General features: G+C 45.4%; 1 protein-coding gene across 2 annotated transcripts in view; it reads right to left on the bottom strand.

Moving 5' to 3' along the window:
* Nucleotides 1-19,920, bottom strand: part of si:dkeyp-72e1.9 (syntaxin-binding protein 4) — a 108,589-nt gene extending 88,669 nt beyond the window's left edge. For both annotated transcript variants that reach the window (XM_068056372.1, XM_068056373.1), the window contains exon 1: nucleotides 19,866-19,920. In XM_068056372.1, the coding sequence (XP_067912473.1) occupies nucleotides 19,866-19,912 (47 nt within the window). In that variant the 5' untranslated portion in view covers nucleotides 19,913-19,920. The remainder of the gene's footprint in view (nucleotides 1-19,865) is intronic.
* Between the last annotated feature and the right edge of the window lie 1,200 nt (nucleotides 19,921-21,120).

Raw genomic sequence — 21,120 nt, 5'->3', positions numbered from 1 at the left:
GGGTACACCACAATCTGAGCATGTGGGAGCAGCGATCTCTCTCCATTGTGGGTAAGAACCTGGTCATCAGGTGCGAGGCACTCACATTGTTGCTGTATGTGGTGCAGGTCTGGCCCATACCCCACTCCTGCGCTGTGGCGGTCACCCGAGCCATTTTCCGCTTCATCTGGGGATCCAAAATGGACCAGGTCCAGAGGGACACGATGTTCAAACCTCTGGATAAGGACAGGAAAATGTATCCAATGTCGCCCTCATCCTGATGACCACCTTCGTGTGCGGCTGCATCAAGCTGTGCGTAGAGCCCCAGTACACAAACACCAAGTGTAACTATGTGCTCAGGTTCTATCTGTCCCTGATGTTGCGAAGGATGGGACTGGTCACATTGTCGCGGAAAGCTCCATCCAGTTGGACCGTGCCGTACCACCTATCTTTGTGGAAAGGTTTCTGCGGAGAAACACCTTTGACCACCAATCCATCAGGCAGTGGTCTGCATGGCATGTCCTCAAGGCCCACGGGAAAAGGAGATGGTGGATGCTGTCGGATGTTTCCCCGAGCAGACTGCCCAAGTCATTTGGCAGAATGCATCATGACCAGAACTTTTAAACAAGCACCACGATGTAGCTTGGCTGGTGGTGAGAAGAGCCCTTCCCGTCAGATCCTTCCTGCATGCCTGGAGTCTCACCCCCTCCGCACAATGCCCTCAAGGTGGCTGTGGTGGGGAAGAGACTGTTTCCCACCTCCATCTGGAATGAGTCTTTTGCAAAGCAGGTGTGGAAAGAGATGCAGTGGTTTTTGTTGAGGTTCATCCCAAGCAGCTCTGTAACACAGGAGTCTGTGCTCTACGGGCTGTTCCCAGGGATGCACACCGAGACAAACATCAACTGCTGCTGGAGGACCATCAATTCGGTGAAAGACGCTCTTTGGTCTGCCCAAAACTTTCTGGTTTTCCAGCGCAAAGAGTTGTCCACGACCGAGTGTTGCAGCCTAGCACATTCCAAGGTCCAGGACCATGTGCTGAGGGACGCACTAAAGCTTGGGGCAGCCGCGGCAAAGGCTCAATGGGGTAAGACCACTGTGTGTGTAAGATTCACCCCACCAAGCTGAACTGAGGGGCTGGACCTATGGAAAACCCCTCGGGCTGTATCCAGAAAATATGGGTTTGCTGCAAAATGTACATGGCATCTAAAATGAAATGGAAGGGTTGTGAGGCAACTCACTCCTGTATTGAAGGAAACTGATCTCCTTTGCACTCTTTGTATTGTCAACTTGGTGCTGTTTTGAATTGTTTTGTAATGTTTTTTTTTACAGATTTTTATGTATAAATTAAATTTTGGGGAATAAAAAGATGTGGTGTCAAGCATACCACATTTAAGCTTGTAGTAATTCCCTAGATGAGGAAATTAAGTTCTCTGACCTTTTTTTGACCGAGTTAAGTTGAAATGGTTAAGGATTTGTCTAGTTTCCTTTGATTAACAATCCTCACAAGATTTATGTGTTTACTAATCCTGGTGTTCTTACACTTACTTGGGCCATGATTTGAATTTCCCGAGATTTTGTCGGGGTACTGTTAAACAGTGATTAATCTTTCATTCATTCATTTGATGCCATTGAAAATAATTTACCAAAGCAACTGCATGAGTTGAACTGTTGCTGAAGAATCAAAGATCAAAGCATTTGTACAAACTGTGCTTGTTGATGTGTGCCGCATGGTCATGTCAGAAACTATATCTAAGAGAGAAGGGTTAATCAGGTCAACACTCTGCAGAATTGTCTGAGAAAGGGATGGAGCTGGCACAATGACAGCAAGATGTCTCAAACTACACTCGCTGTTCAGAAATTAATTAGAGGGACAATCCACTGGATTTATCAAAAGCAATCGATTTAAATCTTATAAGTAGCCCTGACCAATGTTTAAAATTGATGCAGTCATCATGACTGATAAACTGATGTTGTTGCCTCCTGAAATTTTAAAGCAATCGCATAATGCTGTTAAAGGAGAGTAGCCAAATAATGATACTTCTAAGAAATCTGCAAATGAATAGGTTAAACAAAGGAAATTAGCAATTTAATTTCTTCCTTGGAGGCACAAATGTATTTTCAGCCTCATAGATCAAGTATAGATCTTATGTAATTTAAAGACAATTAGCACAAATGGAAACAACCTATGAAAACAAACCAAACAGCTAACCCAGAGGGACACAGAGATCCTGGAATAGGGTTACAAACTGTAAAGAGCAATTAAACTAAAAGGTGTGAGAACTGCAGAACACAGAAACCGACCTACAGGAGATAGAGCAAGAGTTTAGTTTAGAGATACAGGACTGAAACAGGCCCTTCAGCCCACCAAGTCTGTGCCGACCATCAACCACCCATTTATACTAATCCTACACTAATCCCATATTCCTACCACATCCCCACCTGTTCCTATATTTCCCTACCACCTACCTATACTAGTGACAATTTATAACAGCCAATTTACCTACCAACCTGCAAGTCTTTTGGCAGGAAACTGGAGCACCCGGAGAAAACCCACGCAGACACAGGGAGAACTTGCAAACTCCACACAGGCAGTACCCAGAATTGAACCCGGGTCGCTGGAGCTGTGAGGCTGCGGTGCTAACCACTGCGCCACTGTTGACTGAAAAGAAAGTAGAAAATTCCGCAGTTAGACGCAGATCTGCAACAAGATGAGAATATTGGAAACCAGTTTGTAAAGCATAATCAAAAGTTTCAAACTGAGGTAGTGGCGCGTGTGTCAAGGAGCCGATTGTGTTATTGTGTGATACAACTGGCCCAAGAAGCCTCAAGGGACATTTAAAGAAAATAACCCAAGTTACACACTGTGGGCGGAATTTTCGGGCCTGCCAAGGTTGGGAATGGAGGCGGATGGGGCCCTAAAATACTGGCGCCGGCCATTTCTGGGGAGGTGGGTTCAGGAATTGCAGGGCTACCCGCCCCTAAGAGTCGGGTATCCAATTAGGCTCATTAAGAGGCTTGTTAACCATGGTTTAGACTTCCCGATGTGGCAAGGGGCAGTTTAACTGCCTGGAGGCATGCACTCAGCAGCAGGCTGGGGGGCCAGTGCTCCAGGCAGGTCTACAGGCTCCCCCTCCGGCTGTCCGGGTGCAGGTGCAGCCAAAGGCCGCCCTGTAGACGGATTCCCGATTCCCCCACTTCTCTCCCTCCCTGCCTCAACCCCCTCCCCCCCAATGCATAGTGGTGCCTGGTTGCTTTCTCTGCTTTTATTTTACATTTTAACATGTTGGTGAACAGGTGCGTCCATGTTGAAGCGCCCTCTCAGTTACTTACCATCTCCTGCAGGCTGCTGCTCTTCTCAAGCTGGAAGGCCTCTAATCGGCCCTCCAAATTTGAGAGCCTGCCCACTGCACTTAATTAAACAGGAAACTTGCCCCATTCCAATTAAGGGGGCGTCCCCATGAAAATCCCAAAGATTTCGGAACCCGGGGGTGGATCCAGGACCCGGAAAGAGTCCTGACTCCTGTTTTCCACCGCCAGAGGGAAAATTCAGCTCTATCTCTCTTCAAATTGCCATGATACGTTAGGTGATGAGGGCAGTGATTTTCCTTTCTGTTTTGCCCAGATTTTCAACGCGAACAAAATGATAATGAGACCAAAGTTTCAATTTTTTTGAAATCACTGGCAAAGGGTGGCAGGGTTGGGGAGCATGGTTTAAGACCACCAACTCCACATTGACTCAAGAGGACAAGTACTTAGGTCACAGACCTTAAACGTTAATTCTGCTTCTCTCTCCATAGATGCTGCCAGACTAGCTGAGTATTTCCAGCACGTTCTGTTTTTATTTAGGTTATTTGGCTGTAAAGTGCTTTGGAGCATCCTGAGGTGGTGAAAGATGTTATATAAATGCAAGTCTTTTTTTTAAAATAAAAGGAATGGGTGCATTAAACACTAACACTGCAATACAACAATAATAGCAAAAGAAAACTGAACCACAGCCTGGTGTAGCTGCAGCATTAGAGGTAACTGAAAGAAGACTGAAGAGGTCCATAGCCTCATTGAAACCTGTCAGAGGAAATTAGATTATTGGTACAGAGCTGTGCTGAGGTTTGGAATGGGTTCTCTCCATCCAGGCCCTTGGTCACTCCAATGTGTTCACAAGCGCGTGAGCCAATTGAAAAAGTGCTCACGCACACACACAGAACAACTTTGCCCAGTAGCATTGTGGAGTCAACCATGGGATCATGCAGGAAGTTCAAATCCTGCGCTGGTTTTCATTGGAAAACACTGACAAATGGACACAATGTGGGAAATACTGATTAGCACTGGGAAAGCTAATGGTTGGCATCAATGTCTAAAATTGTTTGTTTTTACTGACTTTCACCAATAAATTTCCGGGGAATTAGTAAAATATTGATTTCCTCTTGAACTTGAGGGGAAAAAGCAAAGTATATCAATGTCTTATCAAAAAGCAGGTCTGATGACACGTGAGCATCACATCCATGATGTCAGCAGGCACATTACCTGATCTAAGTGCTGAGGTGAGGTCATCGATGAGGTGTGCACACATTTCGGGATCCCTATTTTGCACAGATAAAGAAAGGAAGGATGTGCAATTTGGATTGTCTTTTAGAGGATCTGGATCAGTATTGCTGACAGGATGGTGATTGTTCTATTGCAGCAAATGTTAATCTAGTTAGATATGGAGCAAAGACAAGAGTGCACTGACACAATTACCAACTCATACTCCCCTGAAGATTGAGGTCATCAATTAGGGGATAACTCAGGTCACAACAGCAAGACATAATTTACTAAAAGTAGGCATTATAAATTGTTCCCTTGGGCATAATCAACAATTTTTATTATTTCCACCATCATAGTAGTAGGATTTTTAGAAATTATTCATTTTTCAGGATGTGGGCATCACTGGAAGGTTGACCCTCGTTGCCATGACATCTCTTTGATGTGAGAGGAAAACTAATAGCCAATTGCTATCTACAAAATAAATTGGCCAGTTCACCTTTCACCATTCAAAGAACAAAGAACAGTACAGCACAGGAACAGGCCATTCGGCCCTCCAAGCCTGCACCAATCTTGATGCCTGCCGAAACTAAAACCTTCTGTACTTCCGGGGACTGTATCCCTCTATTCCCATCCTATTCATGTATTTGTCAAGATGCCTGTTAAACATTGCTATCGTACCTGCTTCCACCACCTCCCCCGACAGCAAGTTCCAGTCACTCACCACCCTCTGTGTAAAGAACTTGCCTCGCACATCCCCTCTAAACTTTGCCCCTCTCACCTTAAACCTATGTCCCCTAGTAACTGACTCTTGCACCCTGGGAAAAAGCTTCTGACTATCCACTCTGTCCATGCCGCTCATAACTTTGTAAACCTTTATCATGGCGCCCCTCCACCTCCGTCGTTCCAGTGAAAACAATCCGACTTTATCCAACCTCTCCTCATAGCTAATGCCCTCCAGACCAGGCAACATCCTGGTAAACCTCTTCTGTACCCTCTCCAAAGCCTCCACATCCTTCTGGTAGTGTGGCGACCAGAATTGCATGCAATATTCCAAGTGTGGCCTAACTAAAGTTCTGTATTTTGTATTTTTCTGTATTTCTGTATATTCTCATTCCTACAGATGACTGAGGGGGAATTTGTGCAATTGTAGACATCATGATATAAAGCTGATTGTAAGCTACAGGACATTTGATAAAATTGTTTTCCAGAGAATGTGGCACAGCACAGGCACACAAACACAAATAACATTCAGCGGACACCATGAGCAGACAAAGCAATCCCTGTAAGTATGTCTCTATCACTAACGCTCATTAAACTCCTGCTTTAGATATACTTTAAATTTTATAAATAGTATTCTGCCTCAGCTTTTAAGAGGAGTCCTGATGGTAGGTTTCATCTTTGCAATGGCCCTTGATCGTGGGACTCAAAAAAAGAGGAAGTAAATGAGCAATTTGGCCCAACTGGTTCATTAAGGGATGATCCTCTAAGGTAAGGACCAGACAACACTGATACATTAATTGGCTATTTCTGAAATACAGACTTCCTCACTTCCTTTACCTGGACCTTTCACTGCCTGTGATTCTATTTGTAGCTTTATGCCAAAAATTGCAAATATTTGGGTTAAGAACTAATTGGTTCCCTGCTTCCCCCACCCCCACCCGAAATGACAGCAACATGTGGAACTGCCTTTAACTTATATTTTATTACAATTTAAATAAAGTAGCTGAATATGAAAATCCTTGAGCAAGGAAGTGTGAGATTGTGTGCAGCATAATATAGAGTTTAAAAGGGGCTATTTTGAATTAGCATGCCAGTTGGAATTTTTCCCAGATTAAACATTTTAAGAAGCACTATGCTTCTTTGAATAAAGAGCACAGTAAGTACACAATTCTGAACAAAATGGTTATCAAGACTATTGACATTCAATTAAATATTACAAAGGATTTTACAACATAGCTAAACTTAAGGATGCAGTGAATACCACAATAAGAGTTTTCTTGTAGATACAAACTATAGCAGTCATGGTCAGATAAAGGTATGCCTGATCTAAGTACCGAATGAATAGAATACATGAATTTTCAATGAAACATTGTCTTCTACCAGTAATGTCATGATATGAGGTTTCATTTCAAAATGGTGGAACACAAGTTATTCTAATAGATTTCCCAACTGCAAGGCCATCCAACTCAGCCAGGCAGTGAAGGAGATCTATAAGGTCTGGAAAGGTTAGGATGTGCTCTACTCAGAATATTGCGCATGTGAAACTGCCTTTAACTTATATTTTATTACAATAAACCTACAGTACAGGTTTAGCATTAGTCAGTGGCCCAGCTTACTGAAGAATTTGACGCATCCACTCTTTTCACTAGCCATGCAGTTACTATTAGCCTGCATTGGGCCACAAACAAGCAACTGAGCACACTTTGCGAAAGACTGCAAGTGCTTCAGTGAACCCAGTGATACCACTCCGAGCACAGGCCTTCGAACTTCCCATTGTCTTGCTCTGTGTGCTTGTCTCAGATCTCCCAACAGAAAACTTTTCTGTTGCAAATAATTGAACAACTCTGTTAAGAAAGAGTGTAGAAGATACGAGCACAAAAATAGCTGATCCCAATCAGACCAAACCAACAATTCCTCCTTTGAAATCCAACATAGAGGATTGACACACAGTCTCTTTCTTTACTAGGAATACTTTGACTCACAGGCTGCAGAATGTATCTGTGATCATCTCAGATATCATCTGCAACTGATGTGTCTGGAAGGATATTTGAGGCATCAACACAATCAGAAAGCTCGAACAACATTGTTGTGTTTCTACAGAAATAATTTTAGCCTGAAAAAGTGCAATGGAAAATTCCCTCCCCCTATATTCTCACTCATTCATACATCCTATAACAGCACTGCATTTGACTTTGTGAGATAGTATAAAACAGGTGGTAGTGAATCCACAACCTAGTTTACATCTTTCCTGATATTTATTTCCACTGCCTTCAATGGGATAAAGGCCACCGACTCACTATCATCCGTCTGACATTAACGCACTATGTCAAAATCTAACCCAGTGACTCAGCTTAGAAAATGTTTTATTGTTAGTGTTGAACTTCTTTTTAACAAGAAAGAATGAGCTTTTACACGCCTTCAGGATGTTTCAAAGAGTTTCACATCCAATTAATTCCTTTTGAAATGCAGTTGCAATTATTATTCAGGTGAACATCGAAGTCAAGTTGCACAGAGCAAGATCCCACAAATGACAAAATAATGTTTTAGGTGATGTTGGATGAGGGAGGACTGTTAACCAGGAAACCAGAGAATTTCCTGGTCTTCTTTGAGTAAAGTGATGGAATATATTAATCTACCTCACTGGGAACCTCAGTTTTAAAGTCTCATCCAAAAAAACAGCCCCTCTACCAATGCAACGTCTCCTTGGTTCTGTACTAAATGTGTCAACCTGGATTACATGCTTGAGTGACAGGTCTTGAACCCATAAATTAGTGTACTACCAACTGAGTCAAACTGACACTTTAAGGATACTTTTCCCTTCCTCCTTTTGATTCCCTGTAAGAAATTCACCTTTGAATTTCATGTTTACCAAATGGCACCAAAGCAGAATTATGGTCGTGTAGAATGAACAAATACATACTGGCATAGTCAATTAAAAACTAACTTGGGTACTTATATAAATCACAAATACAAACTCCCACTTTAGAACACGTTTTTCTAAGTATAATTCCATTCGAGTGTTCAAAGTAACTGTCAGGAGAACAGAATTCCTGCAGTACGACAATAACTACACTTCGAAAGAACTTTATTGGCTGTAAAGCACTTTGGCATTTCCTGAGGTTGTGAAAAGCGTTAAATATAATGTAATTTCTTTCTTCCTTTTCAAATCTACATTAAGATTGAGGCCACGACCAAGTTAAAATAAAATGCTGGTGTAAATGAGAGATAAAGTTCCATGGGGAGCTACCAACCTCCCACTGTAACTCCAGTGGGAGATTAGCAAACCCCAGGGGAAATGGCAGAAATGGCCCATTTCAGGCACTTCCTGCCTGGGTACCACTGGTCTCCCACTGGAGTAACAGTGGGAAAATGGTGGAGCCCCTGAGGAATTTCAGCCTTCGTGTGTTTGGTACAGGTGCAAAATATAATGTAAAAGGCCGATTGAAAGTTAGCCTTTATCTCAAGAGGGCTGAATACAAAGAAGTGGGAGTTATGTCACAGCTGTACAAAGCTCTGGTTAGACCCCAGTTCGAACCCAGGTGGGCAAATGGAGTTAAGATGCAGATCAACCATGATCTAATTGAATGTTGGAACAGGTTTGGGGGTGGAATGACCTACTCCTATTCCTATGTATTTAACTATGGAATTAAAGGATTTAAACACAGTCTGTATGTAGAGCAAAGGATTGGCAATATAGTTAGTACAAACAATAGCTGATACTCTTGTGCACTCGTACATCTTGAGAACTTCTTTAACTCTAAACTTTTGCCTACAATCCCATAATCACACAGACCAGACCTGTTGCCAGACCACCCAATGATGTTACCAGACTTTTTTTTGTTTCCAAATATACATTATTCATAAAAATATGTAAAAAAATACATTACAAAACAATTCCAAAAGGCACCAAGTCAAACAATACAAACAGTGCAAAGGAGATCAGTTTCCTTCAATACAGGAGTGAGTTGCCTCACAACTTCCATTTCATTTTACATGCCATGCACATTTTACAGCAAACAAATATTTTCTGGATACAGTTCGAGGGGTTTCCCATGGATCCAGCCCCTCAGTTCACCTTGGTGGGGGTACCTTACACGGTGGTCTTTCCCCATTGAGCCTTTGCTGCGGCTGCCCCAAACTTTAGTGCGTCCCTCAGCACGTAGTCCTGGACCTTGGAATGTGCCAGTCTGCAACATTCGGTCGTGGACAATTCTTTGCGCTGGAAGACCAGCAAGTTTCGGGCAGACCAAAGAGCATCTTTCACCGAATTGATAGTCCTCCAGCAGCAGTTGATGTTTGTCTCGGTGTGCATCCCTGGGAACAGCCCGTAGAGCACAGACTCCTGTGTTACAGAGCTGCTTGGGATGAACCTCGGCAAAAACCACTGCATCTCTTTCCAAACCTGTTTTGCAAAGACACATTCCAAGAAGGAGGTGGGCAACCGGCTCTTCCCCACCACAGCCACCTTGAGGGCATTGTGCAGAGTGGGTGAGACTCCCATTGTGCAGGAAGGATCTGACGGGAAGGGCTCTTCTCACCACCAGCCAAGCTACATCTTGGTGCTTGTTTGAGAGTTGTGGTGATGATGCATTCCGCCAAATGACTTTGGCAGTCTGCTCGGGGAAACATCCGACAGGATCCACCATCTCCTTTTCCCGTAGGGCTTTGAGGACATTCCGTGCAGACCACTGCCTGATGGATTGGTGGTAAAAGGTGTTTTTCCGCAGAAACCTTTCCACGAAGGATAGGTGGTACGGCACAGTCCAACTGGATGGAGCGTTCTGCGGCAATGCGACCAGACCCATCATTCACAACACCGGGGACAGATAGAACCTCAGCACGTAGTGACACTTGGAGTTTGCATACTGGGGATCTACGCACAGCTTGATGCAGCCGCACACGAAGGTGGTCATCGGGATGAAGGCGACATTGGGTACATTTTTCCCGCCCTATCCAGAGGTTTGAACATCGTGTCCCACCGGACCCGGTCCATTTTGGATCCCCAGATGAAGCAGAAAATGGCTCGGGTGACCGCCACAGCGCAGGAGTGGGGTATGGGCCAGACCTGCGTCACATACAGCAACAATGTGAGCGCCTCGCACCTGATGACCAGGTTCTTACCCATAATGGAGAGAGATCGTTGCTCCTACATGCTCAGTTTATGTTGTACCCTGGCTACTCGCTCCTTCCAGGTTTTGGTGCACGCCCCGGCCCTTCCTTGATGTTACCAGACAAACCTTTGATCACTGGATAGTACAGAGCACCAGCTGTTGTTGTGCCAAATGTTTCTGTTCAAATCCAGTCTCACTCACAACACCTTTAATTTGTATCCACAGCAAAAAAAAGCACCATCATCATCCAAGTTTCCCTTCAAGTCATACACCATCCTAACTTGGACATATATCACTGATGCTCCACCATCGGAGCGTCATTGGCCCAGAGTTTCCTGGAATGGCGTGGTCTGTGACTCGTGCAATAAATTATAAATTATGCCTTTTTGGTGTCCAGATCTTCCCAATGCAAAGTTACACCAAAATTTTCTGGCAAAGTAACAGCAAGCCTAATGGCCAATCTGGGACCTCTGAGATTGTGCAGCCAATGGCTTACGCCATCTGCATCATTGAACTAATTAAATAGATCAGACATCTGAATTTCAAATCCTTTCACTATACTGTACTTAATCATTTGCAGGAAATTGTTTGAGTTATGGACACACTCAACAGATAGATTCAGTTTTCGGAAACATTTTAAGTTAGCCATTTATTTTCTAACCTTTATTTAGAAGGTAATAATGTCAGGCTAGACAAGCAGGGAGAGGGGGTGATGTTCGCCCATATCTCAAGAACAAAATAGTGACAAAATATGTCCCACATCCCAAAGGCACCTGATATATGTCCACCACCATATGCTAATAAGGGGTTCCTTGCATGACTATTAAGGGGCCTAATATCTACTTAAGGATTCTCTCCACTCACTTTTTCCAGTTCCTTCTATGGCCTAAACAACAGTCTTGAGAGGGTGCCAACACAAAAGATACTTTTTTTTCTCTTTAAACTTACCTTACAGTGGAGTAAGGAAGACCAGGAGTGCTCCTACTGGTTACATGGCATTAATAAGGGCAGTTGTCGGCTCACATTTGCTCCCATTCTGTTTGCTTCATTCCCGTCTTTGGTCTTCCCGAAACTTGCTGGTCTTCCAGCGCAAAGAGTTGTCTGCACCCGAGTGTTGTAGACTGGCACATTCCAAGGTCCAGAATTATGTGCTGAGGGACGCACTAAAGGTTGGGCCAGCTGTGGCAAAGGCTCAATGTGGAAAGACCACTGTGTAGGGTTCCCATCACCAAGGTGAACTGAGGGGCTGGTTCCATGGAATCCCCTCAGGCTGTATCCAGATAATATGGGTTTGCTGTCAAAAAGTACATGGCATGTAAAATGAAATGGAAGGGTTGTGAGGCAACTCACTCCTGTATTGAAGGAAACTGATCTCCTTTGCCCTCTTTGTATTGTCGACTTGGTGCTGATTTGAACTGTTTTGTAATGTATTTTTTTTACAGATTTTTATGAAGAAAGTATATTTTGGAAAACAAAAGTTTGCTTCATCCCCTCCCCATTCCAGAATCTACCCGAGTGCCGCTGCCAGCATTGCAGTTGGCTCAAATTGGTCCAGAAACTGACAAGGCATAAATCCAGGAACTTTAAGATGGCAATTTACTTGACTGGGAGGGTGGGGGAGTTGGGGTGGTGGTGGTGGGGAGCTACAATAATCCACTTTGATTGTTTTGGGCCTAGGAAACTATAATGCAACACAAATTCACCTATTCCCTAATTTCCTGAGATTTTACGTTGTTAAATGAACCCAGTGCCCTAGATGTGCCATTCCAATGGTGCAAGTCCCCAGGTAATTCTGGGCTACAATCCTGAAATTTCCTACCTAGCACCATCATGGGGCATTATCACCACAAGGACAATAACAGTTTAAGAAGAAGACCTACCATTAACTTCTAAGGCAATTAGGGGTGAGCAATGAATGCTGCCTACCAGCTTTGCCCACATCCCAAGAACAAATGTTTTAAAAAGGCGGCAGACCATTCTGAGCTTGACATTGGTACTCTTATGTATAATCTAAATGGGATAATATGCCACGGGATTAACAATTACCTTGTAACTATAGTACTTTGCACCAGATAATATATAAGGCTGCCAATCATGTGCTTAAGTGTCAGCCATAGCTCAGTAGTAGCTCCATTATCTGAGTCACAAGGTTGTGGGTTCATGCCCACTCCAGAAACTCAAACACATAATCTAGGCTGACACGTCAGTGCAGTATTGAGGGTGTGCCGTTCTTCAGGAGGTGCTGCCTTTTGGATGAAGTGTTAAACTGAGGGTCTGTCCGGCCCCTCTGGTGGGTGTAACAGATCCCAGGACACTATTTCGTAGAAGAGAATGGGAATTCTCCTGTGTCCTGGCCAATATTTAAATCACTCAACCAATGTCATTATAATAGATTATCAGGTCATTATCACTTTGCTGTTCAGGAATTGGCTGCCACGTTGCAACAGTGACTACACTTCTAAAGTACTTCAGTTGGCTGTAAAGTGATTTGGGATGATGTGAAAGGTGCTATACAAATGCAAGCTCTTTCTTTCTTAGTTGGAATCATTGGAACTATCTCCCTTTCTTGGGCTCTTGATACATCCTGCCGTGCACCAGAACTATGAACCATCAACCAAGTAGTTCCCTCAGCCAGAAGAACATTGATTAGCAGTTCATTTTGGAGTATATCCCTTCATGAGACACGATAATATATCAGTGAATTTATGTAAATAAGAATATACCAGTGAACTGGTGGCACAGTTGATAAACACTATGGTCTACCATGGAGTGGCAGGAAATTAGCTTCCCCAGTTTTGATCTCAACTACAGAAGCATCGTCGGAGGTGAAATACTTCCTGAATGCAGAGAGGAAAACCTGAAAGGTGAGTCGGCCACTAGCATTCATTTGTGCTTCTTAGAGACTGCAATCAGCAATAGATAGCAGTGTAGCAACAAGCCATTACTTGCACCTCTCCATCACCTGGGAGGGGAGAGGCCATGATGAGTGGCTTTTGATCCTGTCCCAGGTATGCTTTGAATAAAGTGGCTGTAACCAATTTTAGAGCTTCAGGCCAGGGAGTGTGTAACACCGTTCGGGTGGTGGTGAAGGACAAGGCAGGAGGTGCACCTGCTGACCGTACCTTCCTCATCAAGAAAATCCTCATTGATTGCTGTGGATTCCAAGCTACGGACATCTTCTGCCTGCAGGACTTCCCCAGCAGTGGATATTTCGACGTGACGTTCAAGAATGTGTCGGATGCATCAAGTTCCTGAAGGTGTTCAAGGAGAAGGGAAACCAGGTGCCCCTGTCCATCCTCACAGTGGAGCTACTCTTCACGCTGCCGTCACAATGCGACCGGGTGGTGACAATTCAACTCTATAACCCCCATGTCCCTGTTGTGGAAGTACTCACCTTCCTCGCCAGGTACGTCGAGGTGGCCGGGAGCAGCACTAATGTCAAAGACCCTTTTGGGATTTGGACCAGCAAGCGGCAGATCAAGGTGACCTTGAAGGTCGATGCCAACGGAGCCATCATCCATCCTCCCTCCAGCTTCGCTATCGGGGGAAGTCGAGGCTTCTTCGTCTGTGCAAGGCAGTCCAGAGTTTGTCGCCCCTGTGGCAAATCTGGTCACTTGGCAGCTAACTGCAGCACAGTCGTCTGCAAGAACTGCAAGAAGGAAGGCCATCAGACCAAGGACTGCAAACAGAGTAAGTGCTGCAACCTGTGCAGTGAGGCAGGCCACCTGTACAAAGCCTGCCCCAAATGCTGCCTCAGTTATGTTCAGGCGGCAAGGTCCAAGGAAAGGCCGGGAGAAGGAACGATGAATGCGTCTGGTGCTGGGAAGGAGACAAGCAACTGTCTCCGCAGCGAGGAAAGTCTACCCGAGAAGGAGAAGAAAGGGGAGGCAACTGAAACCAGTGACCCAACACCTACCCCATGCCCGGAAACCCCTCTTCCATAGACAGAATCAATGGAGGAGGAGGCAGCAGATGGACAAACAGGCCAATGGCAAGTGGTACAAAGGAAAACCACAAAGAAAAAACCTCCAAAAATGGAACAGGCCACCACCCAAACCAGTGGCAAGAAGAGGCTATTGTCTGAGACAAACTACGGCAGCTCCTCCTCACTGGATGAAGAAGGGCCGGAACAACGGCACCTGCAAAAGAAGCGGCAGAACTCAAAGGAGCTGGAAGATAAAGCCCCCCAGCCCCCAGGCCCAGCGTGCCCCAAGCCCTAAGCGCAGAACCTGGCAACACGCCCAGCGCATCCCAGCTCCGGAGCACCGACAGCAACGACATGTCTTGCGCACTCCAGCTCCGGGAAGCCGGGAGCAGTGATGTTTTTGAGGAGGAGCAGAGGGGAAAGATACCAATAGCAGAGGACAGCCCCATCCTTGCTGCCTACAAGTCCCCCTACCCCCCGATGTCACCCCAGCAGAACAAACCCTACATGAGAAACCAGGAAGGGTTTCTGAGCACAACGAACGTGAAACAGCTTGTGTACACTATGTGTATGCAGGAACATACCGAAGGTCTGGGACTAGCAAGGACAAATGGTGTGGGAAGCAACAACTAACTTAAAAATGGGTACAAGGATTGCTTCAATTAATGTGCGTAGCATTAAATCCACTACGCAATGCGTTTCAACCTTGGACTACCTCGCCAAGGTCAAAGCTGACCTGCTGTTTTTGCAGGAGTGTGGAATACCACACCTCAGCACCTACAGGCAATGGTCGCAATGATGTGTACGCCCCGGTTCAATGCAGCGAGCGGCTGACCGTCTTCCAGCAACTCCCACTGCTGCTGGCGACGTCCAGGCCGATCATTCTAGGCGGTGACTTCAACTGCATCATCGATGCAGCTGGACAATCCGGCAGAGACGACAGCAAACTGGACGCTACGTCCAGATTCATAATAGAAACAGTAAAAGATGCCAAGCTGCACGACGTCTTCAGCAAACCTGCAGACGGAGCGCAGCGTAGATACACCTGGTCAAGATTGGATGGGTCTGCCTGTTCCAGGATTGACTTCCTGTTTGTGTCCCAAGCTGTCACGGTCAGATCCACCGATGTCAAGCCAGTGTTTTTCTCCAACCATTTCCTTTTACTGGCTGACTGTCACTTACAGGATGACCAGAGGGTTGGCAGGGGGACATGGAAGCTCAATGCTACACTGCTAACCCCAGAGAATATTGAGGAACTCAAAAGGGATTACAAAGGTTGGAGAACCGTGAAACCCCTCTTTGCCTCTCCAGTTCACTGGTGGGAGGCGATCAAGGAGAACATCAAGAGGTTCTTTATCTTCAAAGGTGTTCAGAGGGCGAGAGAGAGACAGAGGGAAATGTCCCGAAAAGAATGCAAAATCTGCTCCAGCTGCAGTAAATGGGGGTCGAGGTCAAGGAGGACCTCGATGAGGTGAAGAGCCAGCAGGCCTCGCTGTTTGCCATGGAGGCCTCCAAGATCACCTTCATGTCCAGAGTCTGCTCCATCGAGCAGGATGAGACGTGCTCATGTTACTTCTTCCAAAAGGTACACAGAGAGAGCTCTGTTATCAGCAGCCTGAAGGAAGAGGATGGCTCGGTAACATCTTCGCAGTCCGACATACTAAGGATCATCAAATCCTTTTATGCTGGGCTGTACGACGTGAAGCCCACAGACAGCAGAGCCTCCCAGTCCTTCCTGTCATCTATCACAGAGGTCTTAGAAGACAGCATGAGGGAGAGATTGGGCAAGCCACTAACTCTGGATGAGCTGACAAAGGCCGTCAAGTCCTTCGAGACGAGTAAAACTCCCGTAAACGACAGGTTACCGGTTGAGTTGTATTCAGACCTGTGGGACTGGGTCAGCCCGGACCTGCTGGAAGTATACGAGAGTATGCTCCTGGTTGGCATCATGCCAGAACCCATCAGGAAAGGCATCATCACCCTCATCTACAAGCGGAAGGGGGAGAGGGCAGAAATCAGAAATTGGCGGCCCATCTCACTGCTTAATGTTGACTACAAGATTCTGTCCAAAGTTATCACCAGTCGAGTCAAGTCTGCTCTGGAGTTGGTGATTCACCCTGATCAAACCTGTACTATACCCGGCAGGAAGATCTCTGATAGTCTCGTGTTACTCAGGGATACGATATCCTATGTACAGGACAGGAGGGTGGACACCTGCCTCATCAGCCTGGACCAGGAGAAGGCTTTTGACAGGATATCGCACACCTACATGATGAAAGTGCTTCCCAAAATGGGGTTTGTGGAGGGAATCTGCAATTGGATCAAACTGCTCTACACAAACATCAATAGCGCAGTCTCAATCAATGGGTGGTAATCGGAAAGTTTCCCGATCCAATCTGGAGTCAGACAGGGCTGTCTTCACTCCCCTGTCCTGTATGTTTGCTGAGTCTATTAGGAAGGATGCGAGCATAAGAGGGGTGACAATCCCAGGCAGTGGAGGCACTCAGGTTAAAACCTCCCTGTACGTGAATGACGTCACCGTCTTCTGCTCGGATCCGCTGTCCGTTCGCAGACTGATGAGCATCCGCGACCAGTTTGAACTGGCCTTGGGAGCCAAAGTGAACCACGGCAAGAGCGAGGCCATGTTCTTTGGGAACTGGATGACTGATCCTTCGTCTCCTTCACCGTCGGGTCAGACTACCTGAAGGTGCTGGGGATATGGTTCGGAAGGGCCGGGGTGTGCACCAAAACCTGGGAGGAGTGAGTAGCCAGGGTACAACATAAGTTGAGCATGTGGGGGCAGCGATCTCTCTCCATTGTGGGTAAGAACCTGGTCATCAGGTACGAGGCGCTCACGTTGTTACTATACGTGGCGCAGTTCTGGCCCATACCCCACTCCTGCGCTGTGGTGCCTACCCGATCCATTTTCCGCTTCATCTGGGGATCCAAAATGGACCAGGTCCGGAGGGACACGATGTTCAATCCTCTGGAAAAGGGCAGGAAAAATGTACCCAACGTGGCCCTCATCCTGATGACCACCTTCGTGTGCGGCTGCATCAAGCTGTGTGTAGACCTCCAGTACGCAAACTCCAAGTGTCACTACGTGCTGAGGTTCTATCTGTCCCCAGTGTTGCGAAGGATGGGCCTGGTCACATTGCCGCGGAATGCTCCATCCAGTCGGACCGTGCCATAGCACCTACCCTCTGTGGAAAAGTTTCTGCAGAGAAACACCTTTGATCACCAATCCATCAGGCAGTGGTTTGCACATAATGTCCTCAAGGCCCACGGGAAAAGGAGACGGTGGATCCTGTCAGATGGTTCCCCGAGCAGACTGCCAAAGTCATTTGGCAGAATGCCTCATCACCAGAACTTTTAAACAAGCACCAAGATGTAGCTTGGCTGGTGGTGAGAAGGGCCTTCCCCGTCAGATCCTTCCTGCATGCCTGGAGTCTCACCCCCTCCGCATAATGCCCTCGAGGTGGCTGTGGTGGGGAAGAGACTTTTGCCCACCTCCTTCTGGAATGTGTCTTTTGCAAAGCAGGTGTGGAAAGAGATGCAGTGGTTTTTGTCGAGGTTCATCCCAAGCAGCTCTGTAACACAGGAGTCTGTGCTCTACGGGCTGTTCCCAGGGATGCACACCAAGATAAACATCAACTGCTGCTGGAGGACTATCAATTCAGTGAAAGATGCTCTTTAGTCTGCCTGAAACTTTCTGGTCTTCCAGCGCAAAGAGTTGTCCACGACCGAGTGTTGCAGACTGGCACATTCCAAGGTCCAGGACTACCTGCTTAGGGATGCACTGAAACTTGGCCCAGCTGCTGCAAAGGCTCAATGGGGAAAGCCACAGTGTAACGTACCCCCGTCAAGCTGAACTGAGGGGCTGGATCCATGGAAAACCCCTCGGGCTGTATCCAGAAAATATGGGTTTGTTGCAAAAAGTACATATCATCTAAAATGAAATGGAAGGGTTGTGAGGCAACTCACTCCTGTATTGAAGGAAACTGATCTCCTTTGCACTCTTTCTCTTGTCAACTTGGTGCTGTTTTGAACTGTTTTGTAATGCATTTTTTACAGATTTTTATGAATAAAGTATATTTTGGAAAAATAAGGCACCTCTCCATCAGGGAAAGTTACATGGCAGGAGGGGTAAGGGTAGGGGAACCTGGGGAAATGTAAGTACAGAGGGGGCCATTTTCCCCATATGCCTTTCGGCACTAAAGAACCTCCGACGGTGACCAAGGTGGGTTCTTAAGCTGAAATGTCAGTCTGGCCCACTTTTAGCACAGGACACGATCTTGATAAAGGAAGTAAAGCTTGTATTCGGAACCACTGCTCGGAGGATTGTTAAGGGATTGATTGACACTTAAATTGTTTACTGGTGCTCATTAAGGAAGCCACATGGAATTTTGATGGTTAGCACTGGAGCTAACACCCTCTCCTAACAGCGACTGGCTGATTCAGACTAAACAAGTCGTTGATGAAAATTTTTCGCACAACTTAAAGGTTTCACCTTTCACTTGCTGCTGGAGATTTGAAGAGGACTTTTGAAACTCATTGAGAGACTTTCTGGGAAACTTTGTCAAGACTTCATTAATGCTCTTAGCATTTATTCTTGAAATTTTCTGAGGACTTCACCTGAAATAAGAGTGTGTGCAGTGCTACTCTACCTAATTGGACACCTTGTAGGTATCACCAGGAGAAAGGGAGTGCTTGGTCATGGGCATCTTGCCAGGGCCACCCCCCCCCCCCCTTGGTCTGCAGGAGAGAAGGACAGATGAGCAAGGTGGTTTCCTTCCCCTCCCTATGGGTATCGGACAGTCCACCTCCTTTGGACCTCCGAGAACCTGTGCACCCTGTCACCTGGTCCCTGAGCCATCCTGAAACATGCCACAGTGTGCCAGCCAGCATACGCCACACCTTCAATGGAAGTGGATGTGAGGAGCCCACACATACTGCTCCATGAAAATCATGTCTAATCAGTGCTTGAATGTTAAACATGCAGGTGGCTGTTTAACACCTCCAGGCAAATTCACATTATGATAATCAGCAACTAGGACCAAAACTGCATTCTAAAACCAGACTTTCAGACAGGCATATCTTAATAGCACAGAACCCATTTAACACCTGTTTTCACCCTTTCATCAAAATAACCCCCAGAATTCACTCACAAGAATTGCCTCTTTAATAGTTACCTCCTGCCATGGGTCGTTCCAGCAGATGAAATATACTGCTGTTTTAGTGTAGATCCCCATGTTGCTTGTTGTGGGTATCAGTTCCCCACATCTTGCACTACGCAAAGCCATGTGACATTTCCAATTTGTCCCAAACAATGTAACAAAAACTATTAGCTTAAAATAAACAAAAGATCTGTGTTTCAAATTTCACGGATTTATTCCAACCCGAAGCATCGGAACAAGAAAAAATGGCAAATAAGAACCATTGATTGAGTTCAAACACAGGTTAAATTGCAGCAAGATTGCTGAAGCCCTCAGCAGCGTTAATCTATTCCATGATTGTGCTGTCAAAATTGTAGACGTCGTGTGCACTGATTTCAAATGATAACTCGACATTAAAGGCAATGGACAATTAAGTAGATTCCCATCTATTACCTGCTAATGATCACAGCTCCCTTGTAGAGGACTGAGAAGGTTGGCATCTCGTTCAGATTCCTCTTCCTGCGACACACGCATTCATTACTTTCCTCATATCCACTTTGCCTCGGAGGAAGTGGGGGGGGGGGGGGGGTAGGGGGGAAGGGACCAACACACAGCTTAAGCTTTAAAACAGTCAGCCCACGTGACAGTTCTTATGGATGTTTAATTCCTCTAGATATTAGCACAGTTCATCCACATCATCACTATCTTCACGAATAGATTAAGCTTAGGCAAGAAGCAAAGCCAACCGTTTGTATAGCACAGCATTGTTACTGATATGTAAGCACTGCAAAAAGATGACTGCCACTTGCACTGAAATCCTAATGTTCCTGCTAAAAATGCAAGCAAGGCAATGTCTGAAGTATAATTGATCCATCTCAAATCACAGTATCTTTCTCAGTTAGTCCATCTGGGAAGATGCAGAGTGTAAGCTACCTTCTGTAGCTTGCGTGCACATACACAAGCTATGACAGGCTGATGCAGAAAATAGGTTTAAATGTGAGCCATATTTCTGGCATCTATCCAGTCCTCGTTTCCCTACACTCCTTGTTGCTAGTCAGAATGTCATTTCATGCCTTCTGTTTTCTCAAAGTTTGAAGTTTGATGAGGACATTATTCTAGAATCTTATATAGTTCCAGATATGTTTAGACTTTCACCATTTCTATGAAACAGGTTGTATTAGCTGCCCATACCATAGTTGATATTTGGTACAAGTGCAAATGAAGTAATCCTTCTTTGGAGTATTGCAACCACCACATAGAGATTTAATACAAATTTATTTTAAAAATGGCGAAGTTTCTGCTGCTTAGCGGGAATGAAACCAAAGTTAATTTAACACCCATGTTTCAGTTATGCAAGCAGACATACAACACATACTGCAATCTGAAGGAAATGAGACATTTCTGTTCAATGTGAAAACTGTGAGAGCGTGAGGTCTTTGCCATAGATCAGTCACATCGTAGTGCCAGTAATTTGTAATAGCAAAACAGGAAATCTCATTACAAATGTCAAAGGATATTGCCCTTTGCAAGATGACATTTTGTGAGTTACCGCCTCTGTTTATAAAAACAGAGGAAAAGGAACATTACATCTCACTCACTTCGCAAAACTCTAGTTTGACTACATGTATCCCTACTGAAAAGGTGAATTTTTTAATGTTGCTATCAATGAAAGAACTTACAATTACAGAGCGACTGCACAATGTCAGGA

Source organism: Heterodontus francisci, chromosome 24 (assembly GCF_036365525.1).
Source record: "Heterodontus francisci isolate sHetFra1 chromosome 24, sHetFra1.hap1, whole genome shotgun sequence".
NCBI lineage: Eukaryota > Metazoa > Chordata > Chondrichthyes > Heterodontiformes > Heterodontidae > Heterodontus > Heterodontus francisci.
Note: the sequence above shows the minus strand (reverse complement) of the source record. Positions and strands in the feature narration are given on the sequence as shown.